This window comes from Equus asinus, chromosome 29 (assembly GCF_041296235.1).
Source record: "Equus asinus isolate D_3611 breed Donkey chromosome 29, EquAss-T2T_v2, whole genome shotgun sequence".
NCBI classification, from domain to species: Eukaryota; Metazoa; Chordata; class Mammalia; order Perissodactyla; family Equidae; genus Equus; species Equus asinus.
In genome coordinates this window covers 32913273-32931829 of record NC_091818.1, presented here as the reverse complement: position 1 = coordinate 32931829, position 18557 = coordinate 32913273, and the positions used below count along the sequence as shown (strand labels likewise).

Genomic DNA, 18557 nt, shown 5'->3' with positions numbered 1-18557 from the left:
GAAGTGGAAGATGGATGGGACTAATCGAGTACTTATTGTATGCCAGGTATTTTAATAGGTATTTATACATGCTATTATTTAATTCCATTTTATAAGAAAGAGACTTTTATCTCCTACTTTATAGATGAAGAAACAGAACACGAAGGGGGAGCTTGTCCAAGATCATAAAAAGGTCAAGTTCAGTGGCGAGTCAGGATTCATACCATTTCTCTCTGACCTCAACCCCACGTCCTCTCTACACTGTGGTACTTGAGGGCACAGCAGCATTCTCCAAAACTAGCTGAGCTGGGCCTGGCTAGAAAGTCAGCTGTGTAAACAAGGAAAAGAAAGCATGGGCGAGAGCAGGTCAGACAGAGCGAGGTCCATCTTCACAGAATGTGCCTATTCTAGGAAATACGGAAACTTATTCAGTGCACGAACCCATATATTTCCCAGAGCTGGAACCCAGGCCACTAATAGAAATTTTTGCAGAATAATTTGTAGCCTCTAATTCAGAGAACAGTTCTTCTGCCAATTTTGGTTTTACTTTTGCCTCTATTCTGACTTGGAGCCTTTTCATAGATATAACAGAAAAAAAAATAAACAGTTTGAGCAAGAATGTTTCTTAGAGATTAACTAAGCCCCTTACTCCCATTTAACAGATAAGGGAACTGAGGTCCAAGATGTGAAAACAATCAGAATACCACCTAGTTTAGAAAACAATTTAGCAACTCTCTTTTGGCATACATTCAACTTTCGATCTTTCCACCAAAACGCAGACAGGTTTCCCAGGGCAGGACAGCCTCAAAATTCTGTGGCCTTACTAGGAATTTACACAGTCGTGTTCTGCTTTGGGCATGATGACACCAAATCCATATTTTTTTTCCTTTTATCTGATAAAGACAGGTAGAAGCTAAACATCCATTCAAAAAGAATCAAACTTGCCTTCGATTTCATCAGCATTAACCCAAAAGCGCACTGGTGTGACAGGGTAAAAAGGGAATAAGCCACATTCCCAGTCTAGAGGGAGGATGTATTTACAGAGAATTCCCAGGACAGGCAACATTTCTGGCAGGTGTGTACTCAGGAAGGAGAAATGCAACAAAAACGCCCCCTCATCCCCTTTCAAGAATTTTTTTTAATTAGCCCTTCCTCTAAGAGTACCCTAGCACTTAACTTGGTCTGCATACCTTTCGGTTCAATCGTAGCCACCTTTTCACCAGGGCTTAGCAAAGAGTGGGTGAGTAATCTATAGGCCCACAATTCAGATCAACAGCTTCATTTGGAAGACATGAAAATAGTTCTCAAGGAAGCTTAATAATTCTTAAAGTAACTTCATATCTTAATAAATACAGTACCTGTGTCTCCTCCGCTCACCCATGTTTACTAACCCTGCCCAGAATAACTTACAAAGCAGAGTACATCAGCCCAACATCCAAAAATTTTCACAGCCCAGATGGAGCTAACAAACGGTTTACAAAGAAGATGGAAGAGTAAATGTTTCGCTCCTCTCCAAAAAATTAATAATAAAAATGATGACAGTAATAGTTTAAAATGTTACTTAAAACAAACAAAAACACCAGAAAGAGGCTGCTGATGGATTGCTAAGTCTGATGTGGTTCTAGAGACTTCTGCCACTCACGAATGCTAAGGCAGGCGATATTTACATCTGATTCCAACACTTCTGCCATGTAGGGGTAAAATTTAGAATTTTTACAAATCTGAGAAATAACATATTTTTCTTCTACTTAGGACACTCCCTTTTATCCTTAATGCAGCCCCTTCCATCCACATTTTAAATATGCAACCATTTCGGAGGGCGCTCAGGCCGCAGAACTCTGCACAACCCTGATGGTGGCAGCTGCACCTGCAGCCGGCACTTCTCTGGGGGGACGCCCAGGCTCAGGAATGCTGGGAGGAGCAGGGAAGCCCTGCAGACGGCCACGAACTGAAAAACCCCACGAAACCTTTGCAAATGTCATTAAAATTAAATCTGGTTCCCTTCAAAGTCCGCTAAGGAAAACTCTGTTCAAGCAACCATCCTACCTTTTTTGATTCATGAGCAGCTCTCTGTGAAGATCTTGATGGTTCCGGGACATTTTGACAGGATTGACTAGTTTCTGAGGCCTAATTAGTTCAGGATTGTCATCTTCTATGTAGTCTGGCTCAGCCATGATGCTTCTCGGAATGAGATAGGCGTCCTTCAGGTTGGTGTCCTCAAACGGGTTGTCTGAAAGAGAAAGCCAAGGCTCCTTTGTGCTCTTTTCTGCTCAGGTGTCGTGCATGGTGGCGGAGGCCCACGTGGCCGTGGAGGTACGGCACGTGAACACGTGCCATCCTTCTCAGTCCACTTCCCCCCCTCACTGGACACTCTTCGGAAGCTTTGTGAAAGCCCCTGGGGGAGGAGAGGAGAGAGACGAATGTCCGCCTTGTTCTGTGTCACCTGGGACAAAAGCAGAGGAGCCCCACAACCTGACTCTGGTCACCACCAGTCACACCTTGAGTTTTGGGTCACATGGCACGCTTCCCCCCACTGCCAGGTTGGTCTAAAGACCCACTTCACCCACAGTGAGCACCTGGGCACCAGACCCAGGGCCTTTATCGCTTCCTTCAGCCTCGCCAAGTTAATACACACCAGAAATGTGCAGACCCCTGGCCCTGCATCAGTGATGAGAAGTGTCTAGAGCACGGAGCCATGCTCCTTATCCTGCCATGTTACCACTCCTGGTCCCCTCACCCCTTACACGAGAGCCCTGGGGCTTCATCCTGTTCACATCCTCTCAGGTCTCTCCTCAACTGTCACCTGCTCAGAGGCCTGACCTCCTGGCCACCCTGCTTCAACCCGCAATCCCACCCCCGACACTTCCCTGCTTTATCGGTGCTGCACGGTTTACTGGTTTGTTACTGGCTCTCCAGAGCACGTGTGACTGAGGACAAGGATGTCCTCTGCCCAGCCCCAGCTGCTCTAACCCCAGCAGCAGCACAGCACCTAAGAGGAAGTGCCAGAGGCAAGGGAGGGAGGGAGGGAGGGAGGGAGGGAGGAGCAAGAGCCTGTCTCTGCAGGCTTTTCTGTTTTTCTGGAGGAGGGGTGGTCACTGGAGTACAGGAGAAGAACAACTTGCTGTAACGCCTGGGCAGGGCCATAAAGCCTTGCTGGGCTTGGACTCCAGATCAGCAAAGTGAAGGGGACAGATGACAATCCCTCTAGGGTCCCTTCCCCCATGTTCAGTTGTAGTTGTTCATTCTATAATTCAACTGAGTGTGTCCTCCCCAATAAGAGAAGCTGCTGGAGAGCCGCGTACGTCTCCTTCCCTACACCCCTGTAGCTATCGGGGGCCCCCCCGCGTGCAACACACAGTGGGTGGTCCATGCACATATGTTATATTTAATGAGATAGAAGAAAAAACTCATGAGGGGCGAGAGCTGGGAGGAAGAAAGCTGGCTGAGCAACAGGCTGGAAGTCCTCCGCGGGTCCATGTGGCAGGCATCCAACTGCTAGAGACCCCAAGGCACATCTCTTGGTGCTGACCTCATCCCTGATCCGCTGTCCCCCCACAAACCTGGCCAATGCTTCAAGATAACTAAGACGCCATTTTATGCTTCCCTGTCCCTGTATGGCGACTTTATTTTCCAAACCAAAAGTCAGATGCAGTGCCTGACAAGAGCAGAGCATCTGATATGGGTCTTCCCTAGAAAGTCCAGAGTGTGCACTTACCGATTCTCTGACCAGCTCTATGGCACCAGCTGGAATGGTGATCGGAGAACAGGGCAAGGGTGGGAGGCAGGTTCCCCATCCAAACGGGCTCACACCCAGGACCGCCACCTTCCCCGCCTCTCATGCCCTCGGCACCCCAGCAGCGCTGCAGACATACTGCCCTCATAAAATGCATCCTAATAAAGGGTAATCATGGTTTCCATCTATCCTCTGCAAGAGCTAGAACCACTTCTTTTCTAGTTTTAAATCCCCAGGTCTGGCAAAGTGCCTGGCACATAGCAGAAGCCGAAAAAAACGTTGAACTAAATCAAATCTGGACTAAACAGAAGAAGTGGAGAGTTCTTCCATGAACAAGCCCCCAGAGGGAAGACAAGCTCCATCTTGGTTTCTGCCCAAGAAATCAATCAATAGCAAACACCTAAGAGAACGGGGGCTAGGGCGAAGGGAGCAAAGAACACAGGGTGTCCTCCCATGGACTCTGGAATGGGTGCGAGGGGACAGATACTGCAAAAGCATAAAGAAGTGTCTTCAACCACAATTTTTTAAAAAGCCAGGTCCAGTGGCTAACTGTCAGCTACAAGCAGGAGTTTCGGTTTCAAAGCCATCAATGATGTTTTCCTGAATCCCTAAATGGATCCAAAACACTGTTGTACTCTAAGGCGTCCAACAGGAAATGCTATTCTAACTGGCGGCCAACAATGAGCCAGTGCTTCAGACATGGCACGTGCGGGTCTATGATCACACCTGGTCCCAGCCACAACCCTGCAAACAGAAGAACTAGCACCTTCACTTTACAGACAGCAAGATGGAGAAACAAAAATTAAACAATTCTCCCGTGCTAATATGGATAGTAGCATACAGTTCAAACGAAAATAATGTCCTCTGATCTCAACACCTATGTTCTATCAATCAAATTATGATACTTAACTTTTTTATAGCAAAATCTTCTGAAAATTAATGTGAAAATAAGGAGAGTGAAAATCCAAAGAATAAATAAATCCACTAAAATAGAAAAATTGTAGCGGCATCATATGTTTATATATTTTAGGTATAAGTGCATAATTAAGGCTCAGAATTACGAAACGATAATATATATAGGATAACAAATTACACCAAACATGCCTTACACACTACTGCATTGATCTTGTAAGTAAGAACGCCTTGCTACCCGCCCTGAAGGGAGAATTACAAACCTTGCACATGGAAAGTCAGTGAACCCATCACAGCCAGCCTGACTGTTGCCCCACGGAGAAATGTGCCCCTAGGCTGAAACCTGAAACGTACCATGCACATTTTTACGTGGCCCCAATTGTCTTTAAAGGCCGATAGCAGTTTCACTCTAGTTAATCAGTAGACAAGAAGGCCTATATGCTTCCATAAAAGGATGTTCCTCTGCCCTAAACCATGAACAATCTCCATGACACCAAACCAAACAGGCGACCGCCTCCTCCGGGTGAGATTACAGTCAGGAGGGGAGCCCTGTGGACATGTGGGAGAAGAGAGAAAGGCTCATGCAAAGCCCTAAGGCAGGAGTCTGCCCGATGGGTCTGAGGAATAGGCAAGGAGCCGGTGTGGCCGGAGGGGAGTGAGTGACAGTGAGGACACACAGGGGAGGGGCGGGCAGGAGGTGTGAGAACTCGAAGGCCATCGTAAGGATTCTTTTGAGCAGAGAAGCGGCAAGATTTGACTCATGTTTTCAAAAGATCGCTCTGGCTACTGAGTTTGGAACAGACTGAAGCAGACAAAGAAAGACTTGGGGAGGCAGCTATTACAGTAGTACCGGTGAGAGACGGTGTAGACCAGGCTGGGTGACGCAGAGGTGGGAGGGCAGATGGATCAGGATACATTTAGAAGGTAAAGCTCTGGGATCTCCTGAAGGACTGGATAGGAGGAATCAAGGATGGCTCTAAGGTTTCTGGCCTGAGCAACTAAGAGTTTAGTGTGAGTAGAGCAGGACAGGAGATAAGATCGGGACTTCCGTTTGAGACACGTTGAGTTTGAGACATCGGCTAGATATCTAAGTGGTGACTCAAGAAGGCAAAGGCCGCCAGTGCCCAGACCCTGGGTGGCTCTTTCCTTTGTGTTACTGATCCGACCTCCATGGTCTCTCCCTTTGCCTGCCCTCCTCCCACCAGCCCTTCCCTCTGCCCGTCCATTCCCACTATGCCCACAACAAGAGCCAACACAAGATGCCCAGCCTGGCCTTTCCTGGAGGTCAGTGCCGGCGTAAGAGGCAGGGTGAGCTTTCAGTGTGCAGAATGAAAAGGCTGCAGTTCTGAGTCTGGGAAACAAGTTCAAGCTTGGCTTTTTTCAGATTTCTTCTCCCACGGGCCCAGTGCAGTGCATGGGTCTCAGCTTGTCTCTAGTGGAGAGAGGCAGACACGGGAGCAGGTGGGCAGGGGCTGGAGGAGTTCTGCTGGAAATGAAGACTCAAATGTTTTCCTTCTTCTTTCTCACTGGTCTGCCCTTCCTCCCAACTGGAGTTGGGAAAGGGGCCATGGAAGCCCCCCAGCATGAGCCAAGTGTGTGGACCGTAAGCCGGCCTGTGGACCAGGCTGAAGGAGCTGAGCCCTGTGGCCCCTCCTGCAGTCGACCACACTGGGGTCTGGAAGAGGGCATTTCGTAAGGAGAGGGTGAACTGGCCAGGGGCAACCTCTGTGAGACTCTGAGCACTCACGGCAGTGGTGGCGGCTGGGGAAGGACCTGCGATCTGCTTCCGGCCACTTCTCAGTGACTTTCCACCCTGGAGCCATGACCAACACATGGCAATAATCATCCAGATGACCTTCTTGTTCAGCTTTCTTCCCTCTGCCAACCGTCATCCTCATTGCCACCAAGGCTGGGAAATGCCACTCTGATCCTAAGGGAACTCTTCCATTGCACAGATGCCATCCTCCGCTTACAGGGGAATGAACACTTACCGCTCCCCATGTTTCCACACTTCCTCTCGCCTTCCTCCCCAGCAGGCCTTTGCTGGCACGGTTCCCTCCAGCAGAGATGCTGATCCTCTTCCCACCCATCCCTGGGTCACCACAAAGCCAAACCCCATGAATCCCTTCAGAGCCAGAGAAACGCCACATCTTCACGCAGCTTTCCCTAACTCCCCGGCTGCAATTAGACTCTCTGACCTGTAAAGAACTACGCATTTCCTTTGGTCCCCTGTCCTAGCTCACCAATCCCCACCTTGTGTTACAGCAACATGGACATAAATCTGAGCATCTCTTCACGGTGGAGACCACCTCGGGTTTATGCTCATATTCCTCAGACTCCTTGAACTGGGTCAACAAATAGTTCTTAAATGAAGTCACACTCGCGGGCTAACCACCACCAGAGGGCGCCCCTGAGCTGTTCAGCGTCCATAGCAACCAGGTGAAGAGCGTGGAGTTAGGGGCCAGAGTTTCCTCCGCAGCATCACGTACTCCAGGAGCCAGACAGGAAAGCCGAGATAAAAACGTCCGGATTTTGTAAGTGCATATTATTGTAAGGGGATATTATTATTAGGACAAGAAACATTCTTCCAGAAATAAACATGAAGGCATTCTTGTCATATTCACTCCCCCGGTCGAATAAGCAATCCATAAATTTTTTTTTTTTTAATTATCAAGTCAACAAAGGAAAACCAGTGTCAGCTCAGTCCAGGAGACATAAACCTGGCCCGCGACCCCGGACAAAGCTGACCTTCCCTGACTCTCAGTCCTCTGATCTGCTGAAAGGAGTGTTGTTGTAAGAACTGGTTGAAATGTGGATCTGAGTTGTGTGTGTAACCTGGCATGTCTCTAATAACTCAATAAATGGAAGCTATTATTAGCCAACACCATTCCAGATTTTATTCAGAGGTCTCGGACACCTTATACACAAAACTCCACCTCCGTAGGCCTTGGTTTCTTCAGAAACGTCAGAGTTCAACCAAATGACCCAGAGACCTTCTCACTGGTATGCGACAAACATTAAGAACCTTCTGGAAAGTGTTAATACGTCTATCGTACCTTTGAGGCACTACACGGAATTCTGAACAGCTCCAGCTGGTGTGCAGGATGTAAGGAGGACAGACGTGTGTGGTGGCGAGGGGCTTTGATGCTGTTCTGAGGGGGAGGGGACTTGCTGAACGATTTTAAGCAGGTGAATAACGCAGAATTGTGTTTCAGACAGATACAACAGAATGTACCAAAAAACACCACCTGATGAGAATTCTGCCTTTAATTTCTGCGAATCAACAAATGGAAGTCATGACTCAATTCCACTATCCCAAAGGATAAGGACATCCCATCCTTCTAGATGAATTCTGAGTCGCTGCTTTTCATTTTTTTCCCTTTCAAAGGTTCATTCTGGGCCCAGCTCTATGCCCATCCCGGGCAATTTTTGTTGACTGCTTTCAGAGGTGAACCACCATTCCCACAGAAGAATTTCACAACTGGACTAACAAAACAAAAACAAACATTTGGTACATCTGAGTTTCCCCATCATCCTGTTTTGGCTCCAGTAGTTCATGTGCATATTTCTACATCAGAAAGATAACATTTAAAACCTAATCCTATGAGATTTAAAAACCACAATCTAGAGATTATGCTAAATTGCATGTTTACCTAAATATTTAAAATCTAATTCTACCTAGGAGTACTAACCATTGAGTCCTTTTTAAAACAATCACTGAAACATGGCAACGTATACAGTTTACGAGTGTCCTATAATCAATCAAAGCTCAAGCATTAAACTTCTGGACTGCACAACTCCTTTTTGGGAAGTTAAGAGTAATTCCAAGGCATTCTTCAAGAGACTTTGTTTCCCAGGCTGGCTCTGAGAGATTCTAACAATCCTCCGGCAATATGCAAAAACATCCAAGTCTTAAGATTGCAGGCCTGGGTCGGCCAGAAAAGGCAAGAACTCTCCCTGGATCCAGGGCTATCTCCCTCAGCACCCACGGGTCCCAGAAGGGCAGCTGGCTGTGAGGAAAAAGGGTAAGAGAGAGGGCAGAGTGAGTTAAGACAGGAATTTCTCCAAAACAGCAAAGGGTTTTGCTGACAAACTCCTGACTTGCCTGATCTGAGGCAGACCTAAAAATTCAGGCTTGGACTAGGAGACAGTGACACCATCTGGTACCCGAAGGCATCAGACAAGTGCCCAGAGGACCTTGATGGCCACAAATCTAAACTGAGGCTTACAAAGGATGCCCAACCAGAACAATCTGTGCAAGCACAGACACGTGACTTTTTCAACTCTGCCCAGCCCCACTGCGGGTGGAACTCTGAACTCAATAAGTTGGCCGCCAATACGCTCCTGTACAGAGGCCAAACAGTGACGCTCTTGGGAAAATACCAAACTCGTTTTCTCATCAGCTTTTTCACCCCCAAAAAATGTATTTTTACAAAAAAGGCACGTATTTTATATTTAGAAAATGAGAAAGGAGGCAAGAAACCTCGGGAAGACAACACATGCCAATATCAAAGATGAGCTGGTCGGAGTAAGTGGGGACCAACCAGTAGGTGGCGATGGCTCCACAAATAACTGGGTGTCCCTTTCCATCCTGACAACCAGAAGAGCCGGGATGCCTCACCCTGACCCTCAGCATCACTAGTAAAAGTACACACCGAAAGCACTGGAGACACCCATGAAAGGAAGCCATTTTGCAGTCATTGTGTGTCTCCCCATCATTTAATCCTCATGATGGCCCTATGAGTAGTTTTCATTCCCTATACAGACATATGTCAATAAACGACAGGGAGATGTTCTGAGAAATGCACGGTTAGACGATTTCATCGTTGTGCAAACATCATATAGTGTACTCACACAAACCTAGATGGTACAGCCTACTGCACACCTAGGCTACACGGTACTAATCTCATGGGACCACTGTCATATACACGGTCTGTCATTGACCGAAACATCATTATGTGATACATGACTGTAGTCTCCAAAAGGGGTTCGGACAGCTTCAGGAACATGGGCTCAGAATCATGCTAACTGGGTCTAAATTCCAGTTTTCTGATTTACTGTAAGGGTGACATTGGGCAAAGTTTCTCCACCAGTTTAAAAAAAAAAAATCGGGGATGGCCCGGTGGCACAGCAGCTCCGCTTCACTGGCCCGGGGTTCACCAGCTGGGATCCTGGGTGCAGACCTAACACACCACTTATCAAGCCGTCTTGTGGCAGGTGTCCCAGAGAAAATAAAGGAAGATGGGCACAGACGTTAGCTCAGGGCCAGCTACCCTCAGCAAAAAGAGGAGGACTGGCAGCAGATGTTAGCTCAAGGCTAATCTTCCTCAAAAGAAAGAACAGTAGATTATCTCATGGAGTTGTTATGAAGAGTAAATGAGAAATGCATACCACATTAAATATTAAATAGCTATTAAAATTACTATCTAGAGATCATTTGGTTGCTGCTGTCTTATTACAATTTTGTTATTTCATCTGTTTGAAACCTTGTCCAGCCCATGAGAAGTAATACGGTATAACGGCACAGGGCACCAGGCCTGAAGACCACCCCTCCCGGATTAGAATCCTGGTGCTGTAACTGACCAGTTATGTGATTTTGTACTAATGACTTAACCCAAGTCCTAATTTCCTCAACAGTAAATCAGAGCTCACAGACCTACCCCTGCAGAGTGGCTCCAAGCATTACAGAAAACTTACTGAAAGCATTCACCATACACAGTACCTGCCCACATGGCACAGGCTCAATAAAGTGGACACTTAAATAGTTCTAACAAATTAATTCCTTAATCTAACTGGCCATTAATCAATGCCTATCAAAGTGAAAATGGATGACCATACACTACGAGTATGCTAGTTTAGACAAAATTTAATGGATGAACCCAGTCTTGACCTCTTCTCATTTTTCCAATTTGGACTTAGACGAGTAACAGAGAGGGACAGGGAGGGAGAAAGTGGAGAGAAGAAAGAAAATTCCCAATAGGCAAAGCCAGAGCCTGCCAATGCCTTGAGAATACTGATCATTCTCCAGTCTCCGCATCGGTCTTCTTATCTGCACCACTGATAGCCATTTCGCTCTGATTTCTCAGTCATCTGTTGTAAATAACTATTCTGAGCATAGGGCAATTATGTAAATATGAGGGATCTGCAAGAACATAACACCCCCTAGGTTAGCCCTATATAAAGAGTTTAACTCTTCAAACATCAAATAAATCTGCTTAATGTTCACAACTGACTTAACCTCCCACATTCCCCGGGGGATCGGAACTAACAACCCATTGGTAGCCAACAACTCTACAAAAAGGCAAAGCAGAAAATAGGCAAGATCTTTTTAGAGGTCTGTTTTGCATAATGTTCAATCATACCCTGTGGAAAAGGGGCAAGCAGATAAGCAATGAGTAAAGAACAGATAATAAAAATGTGTTCAAAAACACTGCAGTATTTTACCCTTTTGCATTTCACTAGATGGGTACCATCTGTAGTGTTTACTGCTCTTTCATGGTTAAAGTCGAGTTTCTACACCATTAAGCATTTGCATTCACATCTAACAAAAACTTAAACACATACAAGGGATATCCAGGAAGCAAATGACTGGAGCAGGACTTGAGAGCACTTCTGCCGAAGCTGCTTGCCCAAGATGCTGCTGAGGCCTGAGCAGAAGAAAGCGACGCTGACAGGCAACAAATCAAAATGTGGGTTGCTTTCCATGGAAACCAGAAAATCAATCCTGCAACCGAAGGTGCCTTCCAGCTCCCCAAAGTCCAATGCTTTGTTCAAAAGAGGAGTTTCAATATTGCCCAATGATATCATGCTTAAAGCCAAGTAAAAGTTAAAAAAAAAAAAAAAAAGCAAAGGCAGTTCTTGAATAATCCAGTTTTGCTAGCAAGTTGCGTATTCAGGCTAACTTGGAAAAGCGTCAAAACAAAATAGAAAGGGAAAATGAAAACAAAAACAAAACACACTGGGGGGTCATGAGAAAAGCGAAGTCTCTGGGTAGAACAAAACTAACATAAAAGAAATAAAAGTTCACTAAGTTGGCTGGGTTGGGGGAGGAAGTGGAAATGGTGTAAGAGGTGAGTAAAATCCTCGCACGGCCCTGAGCCAATGATGACATTCCCCTGTCCTGGCAGGCAGCGGGGCCTTGGCGATTTTTTCACTCAGAGACTCACAGGAGTCCTAGAACTTCAGATAAGACACTAATTCTACAGAGCCCCTCCCTCGGAAGACACTGATTCTGTGCACTCCCTCCCTCTGCCTCCAGCATGGATTCCAGAGTTCCCTCGTGGCTGGCAGTACCACCCTAATGCTGTGAGCAGTGAGACAGGGAGGGAGAGGCACTTCTCAGCCTTGGCCAACAGCAGCAGGCATCCGAAAGAAAGGAGAGAGGACCACCAGGTGTTGGGCATCCCATGGAGGATGGTGACACGCAGCACAGCTGTGGGAATTCAGTCTAGACCACGGTGTGTTGGAGCCTGCCAGGCTTCCCGCCCTGCATGCCCCAGACTCCTCGGTGCTAGCTGAAGCCAAAAGCACAACACAGTTTCTCAATGAAACAAATGCATGTGGGCCTAGTGCCTAGAAAATGGCTGGGTCCGGGTCCTCAGCTAGAGACGTTTCAGCCTGAGAAGGGCCTTAGCAAATAGCCCCTCTACCAGCTGCTGTCAACGGGGCTGCGGCCACGGGGTCAGGCAGATGTTCTTTCAGATAAAGGGTCCTGAGCTCTGGCCCTCAGGTCTGTCCACAAGGATTGTGCTCTGTAAGGCATCCAACGACAAAAAGCCCACCACTGGATCACTAACAGAAAAGAAATTCCCTGCAGCGACATTCGCTGCCTGCGCAGTATGTTCCTATTTGCATAAGAGACCACGTCCAGGGGTTTCCTCAGGGCTCCTGGGCTCTCGGCTTCTCAGGGATTCTCCTCGACCTCTCCCTGGAACCCAAAGCCACTGGCCATCTCCTCGATTTCAAAGCCAGTCCCCTGCACAACCCTCTCCTGGGTCTCGCCCCATCCATCTGCCTAAGCATCCTCCTGCCTACCAATCTCTCAGCGCCAAGAGTTCTCCAGAAGCAGTCCCTAGCCCTGTACTCTTCCGTATTGCCTTTGGAGACCCCACACGCTCTTGGCCCTTCCACTATGTGAGCGGTTTCTAAAGTGCCTGTGAGGACCGTTCCCTTCTTCTCAAGCTCCAGGTCAAAACTTCCAACTGCCGACTGGATACTCCCCTTCCAGAGCAACAAGTTTAAAGCTGAGCTCAACCCCGCTGGCTCATTTACTTAGTGCTCCCTATGGGCCAGACCAGGGAGAGAACACTACACAGGACAGGGCAGACCCCTTATATTTTAGTGGAAATCACCCCAGGCTAATTTAAGTTCAAGTATGGTTTCTCAATAGCAACAGAGAAGACACCACATGCACCATTCTCTCTCGCTGTCAGAAATAACCCCGTGTTGCCCTCCCTAACTTTATTTTTCTCAAAGATGCCATCGCCCAGCTTTCAAACCTATGTTATCTTTGACAATGTCCCACACCTGGCCTTGAGATATAATCAATCAATGTTTCTTTTTCATAAATGTCTGAAACCATCGCCTACTGTCGCTGCTATAATCCTAGTTCACACTCTCAGCCCTCATTCTTAGAATCGTGCAAATGGCTCAGCTCTTCACTGGCTTCCATCCCTCCTGGTCACTCTTCCCATAATCCAGCTGCATTCTCAGGAAATCCGATACACTATTTAACCAGATCAAGAACCGCCAGGTCGAGCATCACTGCCACATCAGGATAAAATAGTAAACTTCTGGGCCCCGCTCTCAAGGCTCTCCACAATCTAGTCTTCAGCCACCTTTTCAGAGGTCTGCTTCCTCCTCTCCAGCACAAACTCTCTACTCTGGCAAACCAGTACATCCCAAACTCGTGCGCACTCCTGTCTCATCCTAGAGGAGGGGCCAGTGGCAATTTTTCTTCTTGATTTCCTCCCAGGTAAAATTCCCTCCTCAAGACGGATGACAAGTCCAGGCACCTTGCAGGGCCCCAGCACAAAGCTCACCCCTCCAGGAACCTCCCCATGGCCACTCCTCCAGAGCCATCTCCCTCTCGTCTGGACCACTGTGGACAGTTTTACTGGATGACCCCTTCCCCCATGAGTTTGACAGTTACGAGTTAATTTTTCACGTGTCTCCCTGTTGTCTCCCTTCAAGGACAGACGTGTGTCCCTTTGGAAGAGAGGAGGCCTGAGTGACGTAAGCCACTCCCCTAGCTCTCGCACAGTGCCTCACACACAGCCATACAAAGGAGAAGCAGCTCCATGGTGACTCGTTGACAGAGAAAAACCAGTAGAAAGCTGGGGCCGCCGACTCCCTGTGGCTTTGGCTGAGCTCCATGCGGGCCAGCAATTACCTGGTTTTATCCCTACTGCGTCCCCAGCACCATGCTGTCTGTCACACGGTGGGCACTCTACAAAAACGTACGGAGGGCCGGCCCAGTGGCACAGCGGTTAAGTTCGCACGTTCTGCTTCTCAGTGGCCTGGAGTTCGCCGGTTCGGATCCCGGGTGCGGACATGGCACCACTTGGCAAGCCATGATGTGGTAGGCATCCCACATATAAGGTAGAGGAAGATGGGCACGATGTTAGCTCAGGGCCAGTCTTCCTCAGCAAAAAGAGGAGGATTGGCAGCAGTTAGCTCAAAGCTAATCTTCCTCAAAAAAAAAAAAAAATGTACTGAATGATGGGGCAAATACGCAAATCCTCTAAGGGAGGAGAGTACCCAAATGAAGTCACTTGTCCCATGAAACCTTTCCTGAGTCCTCTGGAGGGTTCCCTCCTTTCTATCCCAGTGGGACACTGTCAACATTTCTCTTAAGATGCTTACATAACCTTCTAACCAGAAGTTTTCTTATCCCTCACATTAAACTCACAAAGAGAAGACCTGACTTTTACTCATTTCTTCTCCCCAGAAACATCCCACTGTGCCTTCCACGTATGGTTCAACTACATCTGACCAACTGTTACTCCAGTCAAGAAAAGTGCAGAGCTCAGGTTTACAGGTTGCCAAAAACAGAGGAGGGGAAGGGAGGGGACGTCAACCAGCGCTTTGAACAAATTCCCTGTCCTCGTTTGATCTTGAAGGAGCTCAGAAGAGTTAGAGACAAGTTCCTGCTTCTCTCGATGCAGATCAGCACAGGGAACCAAATGTCCATTTTTCTAAACCAGCAGATTATTCTCTCTCGAATAAGATGACCCAATAAAACCCTCACTAAAAGTCCATAACACTAATTGCTGTGTATAAGCAGTCTTCTGCCACAGAAAGTATCTCAGACTCTTGTCTGGTGGGAAATAAATGTTAGTACGTTGGCCTGCATACATATTCCCATGCAGTAATTAATTAGTACATCATTAACATGCAGCGCATTAATCTGCACAAATCTCTATGCAAATGAAATGCTGTCCAATTAGTAGATTTCTTTAATAATCGACTACCTTAAACTCTTTGGCCTTAAAATTGCCTTAGACTGATAAATTACACTTATCAAATAATAGCTGAGAGATGACCATTAAGTGACTCTGAGTTTCTCTCTCCTACAGAAAGAAGCCCGATGAGACCTGAAGGTCAAGGACCCTGGATTCTACCAGCAAAGTTTGTTCTGCGGTCTAAGAGTGTCACCCAGTGGTAGACGGCACAGTTTGTATTCAGAGCAGCTGGTGCTTTTTCAAAGCAATATTTGTCACATGTGTTTCTTCACTAAAAGGAAAAGAAGAAAGCCTCTTTTTTTTGGAATTGCACTAAGAAATTTAGTGTGTGTGAATTCCAGAAAACCTGGGACTGGCACAAGAAGAGAGCTACCCCACATCCAAGGTTACTTTGAAGCCTTCAGGGATGGTGCAGGAGTGAGTGGATCTGAAGAAAGGGACAAGCAAAGTTCCCGCGACTCAGGGGCAGTGCAGGCTTGACTTTCAATCAATTCAGCGTCCCAGGGCTGAGCCCCAGGACCACACTCAGCCCTGCCGTCTGCTTTACTGCCCACCACTCGGCCACTGCAGTTCTCAAAAGCCTCAGTTCTTCCCGAACAAGGAAAGAAAGCCCAGCCAATTCTGTTCCAAGCTTGACTCTCTGATTTTAAAAACTTATGAGGTAAAGTTGAATTGAAAATAATAAATTATTTAACTTCCTTATCTGTAAAGAGAGAAGGCTGGACCAGATGACCCTGAGATCCCTCTCTAGTTCTAACATCCTGCTAATACGGAGGAGCTAGGCTTATCTGTCGCCTTCCACCACAGGGGCTTCCAGCCAGGGCTGCAGAGCTCTGGCCGCATCATTAGGGCCCCTCCAAGTCCCCCTAAAAGAGTCTCAAATGTGTGGCCAAGGGCCAGAGATGTCCACGTAGGATGGAGTGTGGACGAGACTTTATTAAACCCAAACTCCAGATCCAGGAGGCTCCTGATACCACAGTCAAGAAACACACCATCATATACCACACATGATAAATAAAAAGGAAGCACTGTTTATTCTTCTTTGCCTAAAATCCCCTAACTTGAGTATATATTACACCATATTAAATCAATTCAAGTCTGAATCCTAAAAACAACGCTGGAATCAAGCCAGTTCAGTCCTATTACTCCTCCCCTCGTTTCTTTTGACAAACCTTTGTCTTCTCTATAAATCCATACATATTCTTCTTGCTTATCCCCACCAAAGACCAAACACGTGTGAGTTTCATAAGTCAATGGCAATTTTTTTCCTCATTCCTTTACATTTAGAAAATCAGTATCTACTCTGATAAGACTACTTGTGAGAAGATAAATTTTTACTACTTCCTTTCTGAAGAATTTGTTGGCAGTCTGTGGCAAAAGAATTTAACATGTACACACCCTTGAAGCTGGTCATTCCACTTCTCGGAATTTACTTCCAAGAGATAATCAGAGATGTAGACAAAAATGTAAGTAGAAGAACATTTATCTATGACACATGAAGGGAAGAAAATGGAAACCACTCAAACATCTAGTAATGGAATACAATGCAGCTTAAAATCGTATTATTAGAATAAATACTAAAAGGGGAAATACTCATGATGTATCAAATGGGCAAAAAATATCGGTTGCAAATTGGCAAGCCCTTTATTTTCTAACATGTGAATTTTTGTGTAGAAAAGCCATTCCAAGCATAGTCCAGGACCAGCACAACAGCGTGGCAGGGACCTCGTTAATTTGCAAAGGCCTGGCTGAGAGCTACTGACCCAGAATCGCCAGGGGTGGGCCAGCAATCTATGTTCTCATGTTTACTATGTGCCATACAACCTCTCAGGTAAATCCTAAAATTTGCCCCATTGTACAGATGGGGAAACCGAGGCCCAGAGTGGCTGGGTAATTCACCTATGGCTACAAAGCTAGTAAGTGGCAGCAACACACAGCCAGCCCCAAAGTCCACGCTCTTAACCACTTTGCTCTCGTGCTCCCAGGTTAATCTCAGATTTGGAGGTGTGCTCCGCTTTCTTTCCACTAAATTAATCACATGACGCACCCCATTTCTTCACAGCATTTTAGCACTTCTGTTACAAGATATGCATTGGGGATTGGGGGTGGGGGTTTTGGACACTACTGCGGGCACCACCACTGACATTCCTCTTGGTGAACACCTGCTTGACATCTTTAAAGCCTATAATAACATGTTTAGAATGAAGCGCATATTTAAATACCCACCCAAACGAGCAGGAAGCTTCATGCCCACCAGCGACGGGCAGCGTGGAGCATGACACCGACGACATACAGAGGCTTTCCGATTGCAATCCCACAAACACACTTTACACCCCGCTTGGCCTACCATCTTTGAGAGACTGCAGCTTTTGATCCATTTCTTCTACTTTTTTGGTTTCCGCATTATTTCAAAATTTGCACATCATAAATTTTTATATTAGGCTATTCCATTTTCACAAAATTCAAATTTGCAAACAAATGCTACCAGACTTTATTCCCAAACTGCAAATTCCTAGAGGCCTCTCCCTGAGCACTTTATTATATGCTATTTTCTAAGGAGGAAACGCCTCAGTCGTTCATTTCAAGAAGCCACGGAGAGGGTGGACTGAGAAGATGGCTGATTTAGGCCTCAGCACTCCCGAGAGCAAGGACACGCACACCACACACCAGAAAAAACTTCCCACTGGACTCGCTTTCAAAGCCTTCAAACATTCCCGTCTTCAAGAGCTGAAGAACCATTCCACAAAACGTATGACCTGGCCCAACCAACCAAACAAACATTCTCAAAAGAGGAGACTATCTTCAGAAGGACTTAGGACAGAAACTTTAGAAGGAGCACAGAGACCGTTTGTTCAACAGATGAGGAAACTGAGGCCCAGGGAGCAAAATAGCTTGGCTAAATCCACAGAGAAGGTGGCAACCTGGATTAGGCCCAGCATCCAACTCTGGTCCAGCCTCCGCTCTGTCACACGGCATTTCTCACTTCTGACCCCTCTACGGAATTTTCTAAATTAATTTTCTACATTTTCTGCACATGTGGGGTGTGTTTTGGGCATTATCACTAACACCACCATTAACATTACTTCTTGATCAATAACTGGATGGCATCTTTGAAGATGATGATCTGCTTAAATTATAAGTCTAATTTCATAGCAGCACCACCATTCTATCTGCTTCCACATCCTGCCAAATTCCAGAAGTGTACAAAGTCATTGTGATGACTTTTTGTTTTTAAAGCCTCTCAGAGTAGGAGGAAACCACTCATTTGCCTTTTTTCGTCCCCTGAAATATGAATCTTGAGCAACTACAACGTTAAAAAACAGTGACCACTCAGACACCCTCGTTAGACTCTCCATTCCCCACCTCATCCTTCTCCTGTTAAAACCCGCCCTTCCTCAAGCATCAGTGTTCAGGATAAAATTAAATAACAAACTGTTAGAAAAGTGAAAATCAGCCCTGCTGTCATCTGA

General features: G+C 46.5%; 1 protein-coding gene across 6 annotated transcripts in view; it reads right to left on the bottom strand.

Moving 5' to 3' along the window:
- The window catches only part of FAM107B (family with sequence similarity 107 member B), an 83797-nt gene that overhangs the window by 9045 nt on the left and 56195 nt on the right, over positions 1-18557 (bottom strand). For 5 of the 6 annotated variants that reach the window (XM_070500872.1, XM_014855926.3, XM_070500870.1 and 2 more), the window contains exon 2: positions 2026-2209. In XM_070500872.1, coding sequence (XP_070356973.1) covers positions 2026-2153 — 128 coding nt within the window. In that variant the 5' untranslated portion in view covers positions 2154-2209. Of the gene's footprint in view, positions 1-2025; positions 2210-4887; positions 5017-18557 lie in introns of those variants that run through there. The other variant, XM_014855925.3, reaches the window with a different exon arrangement.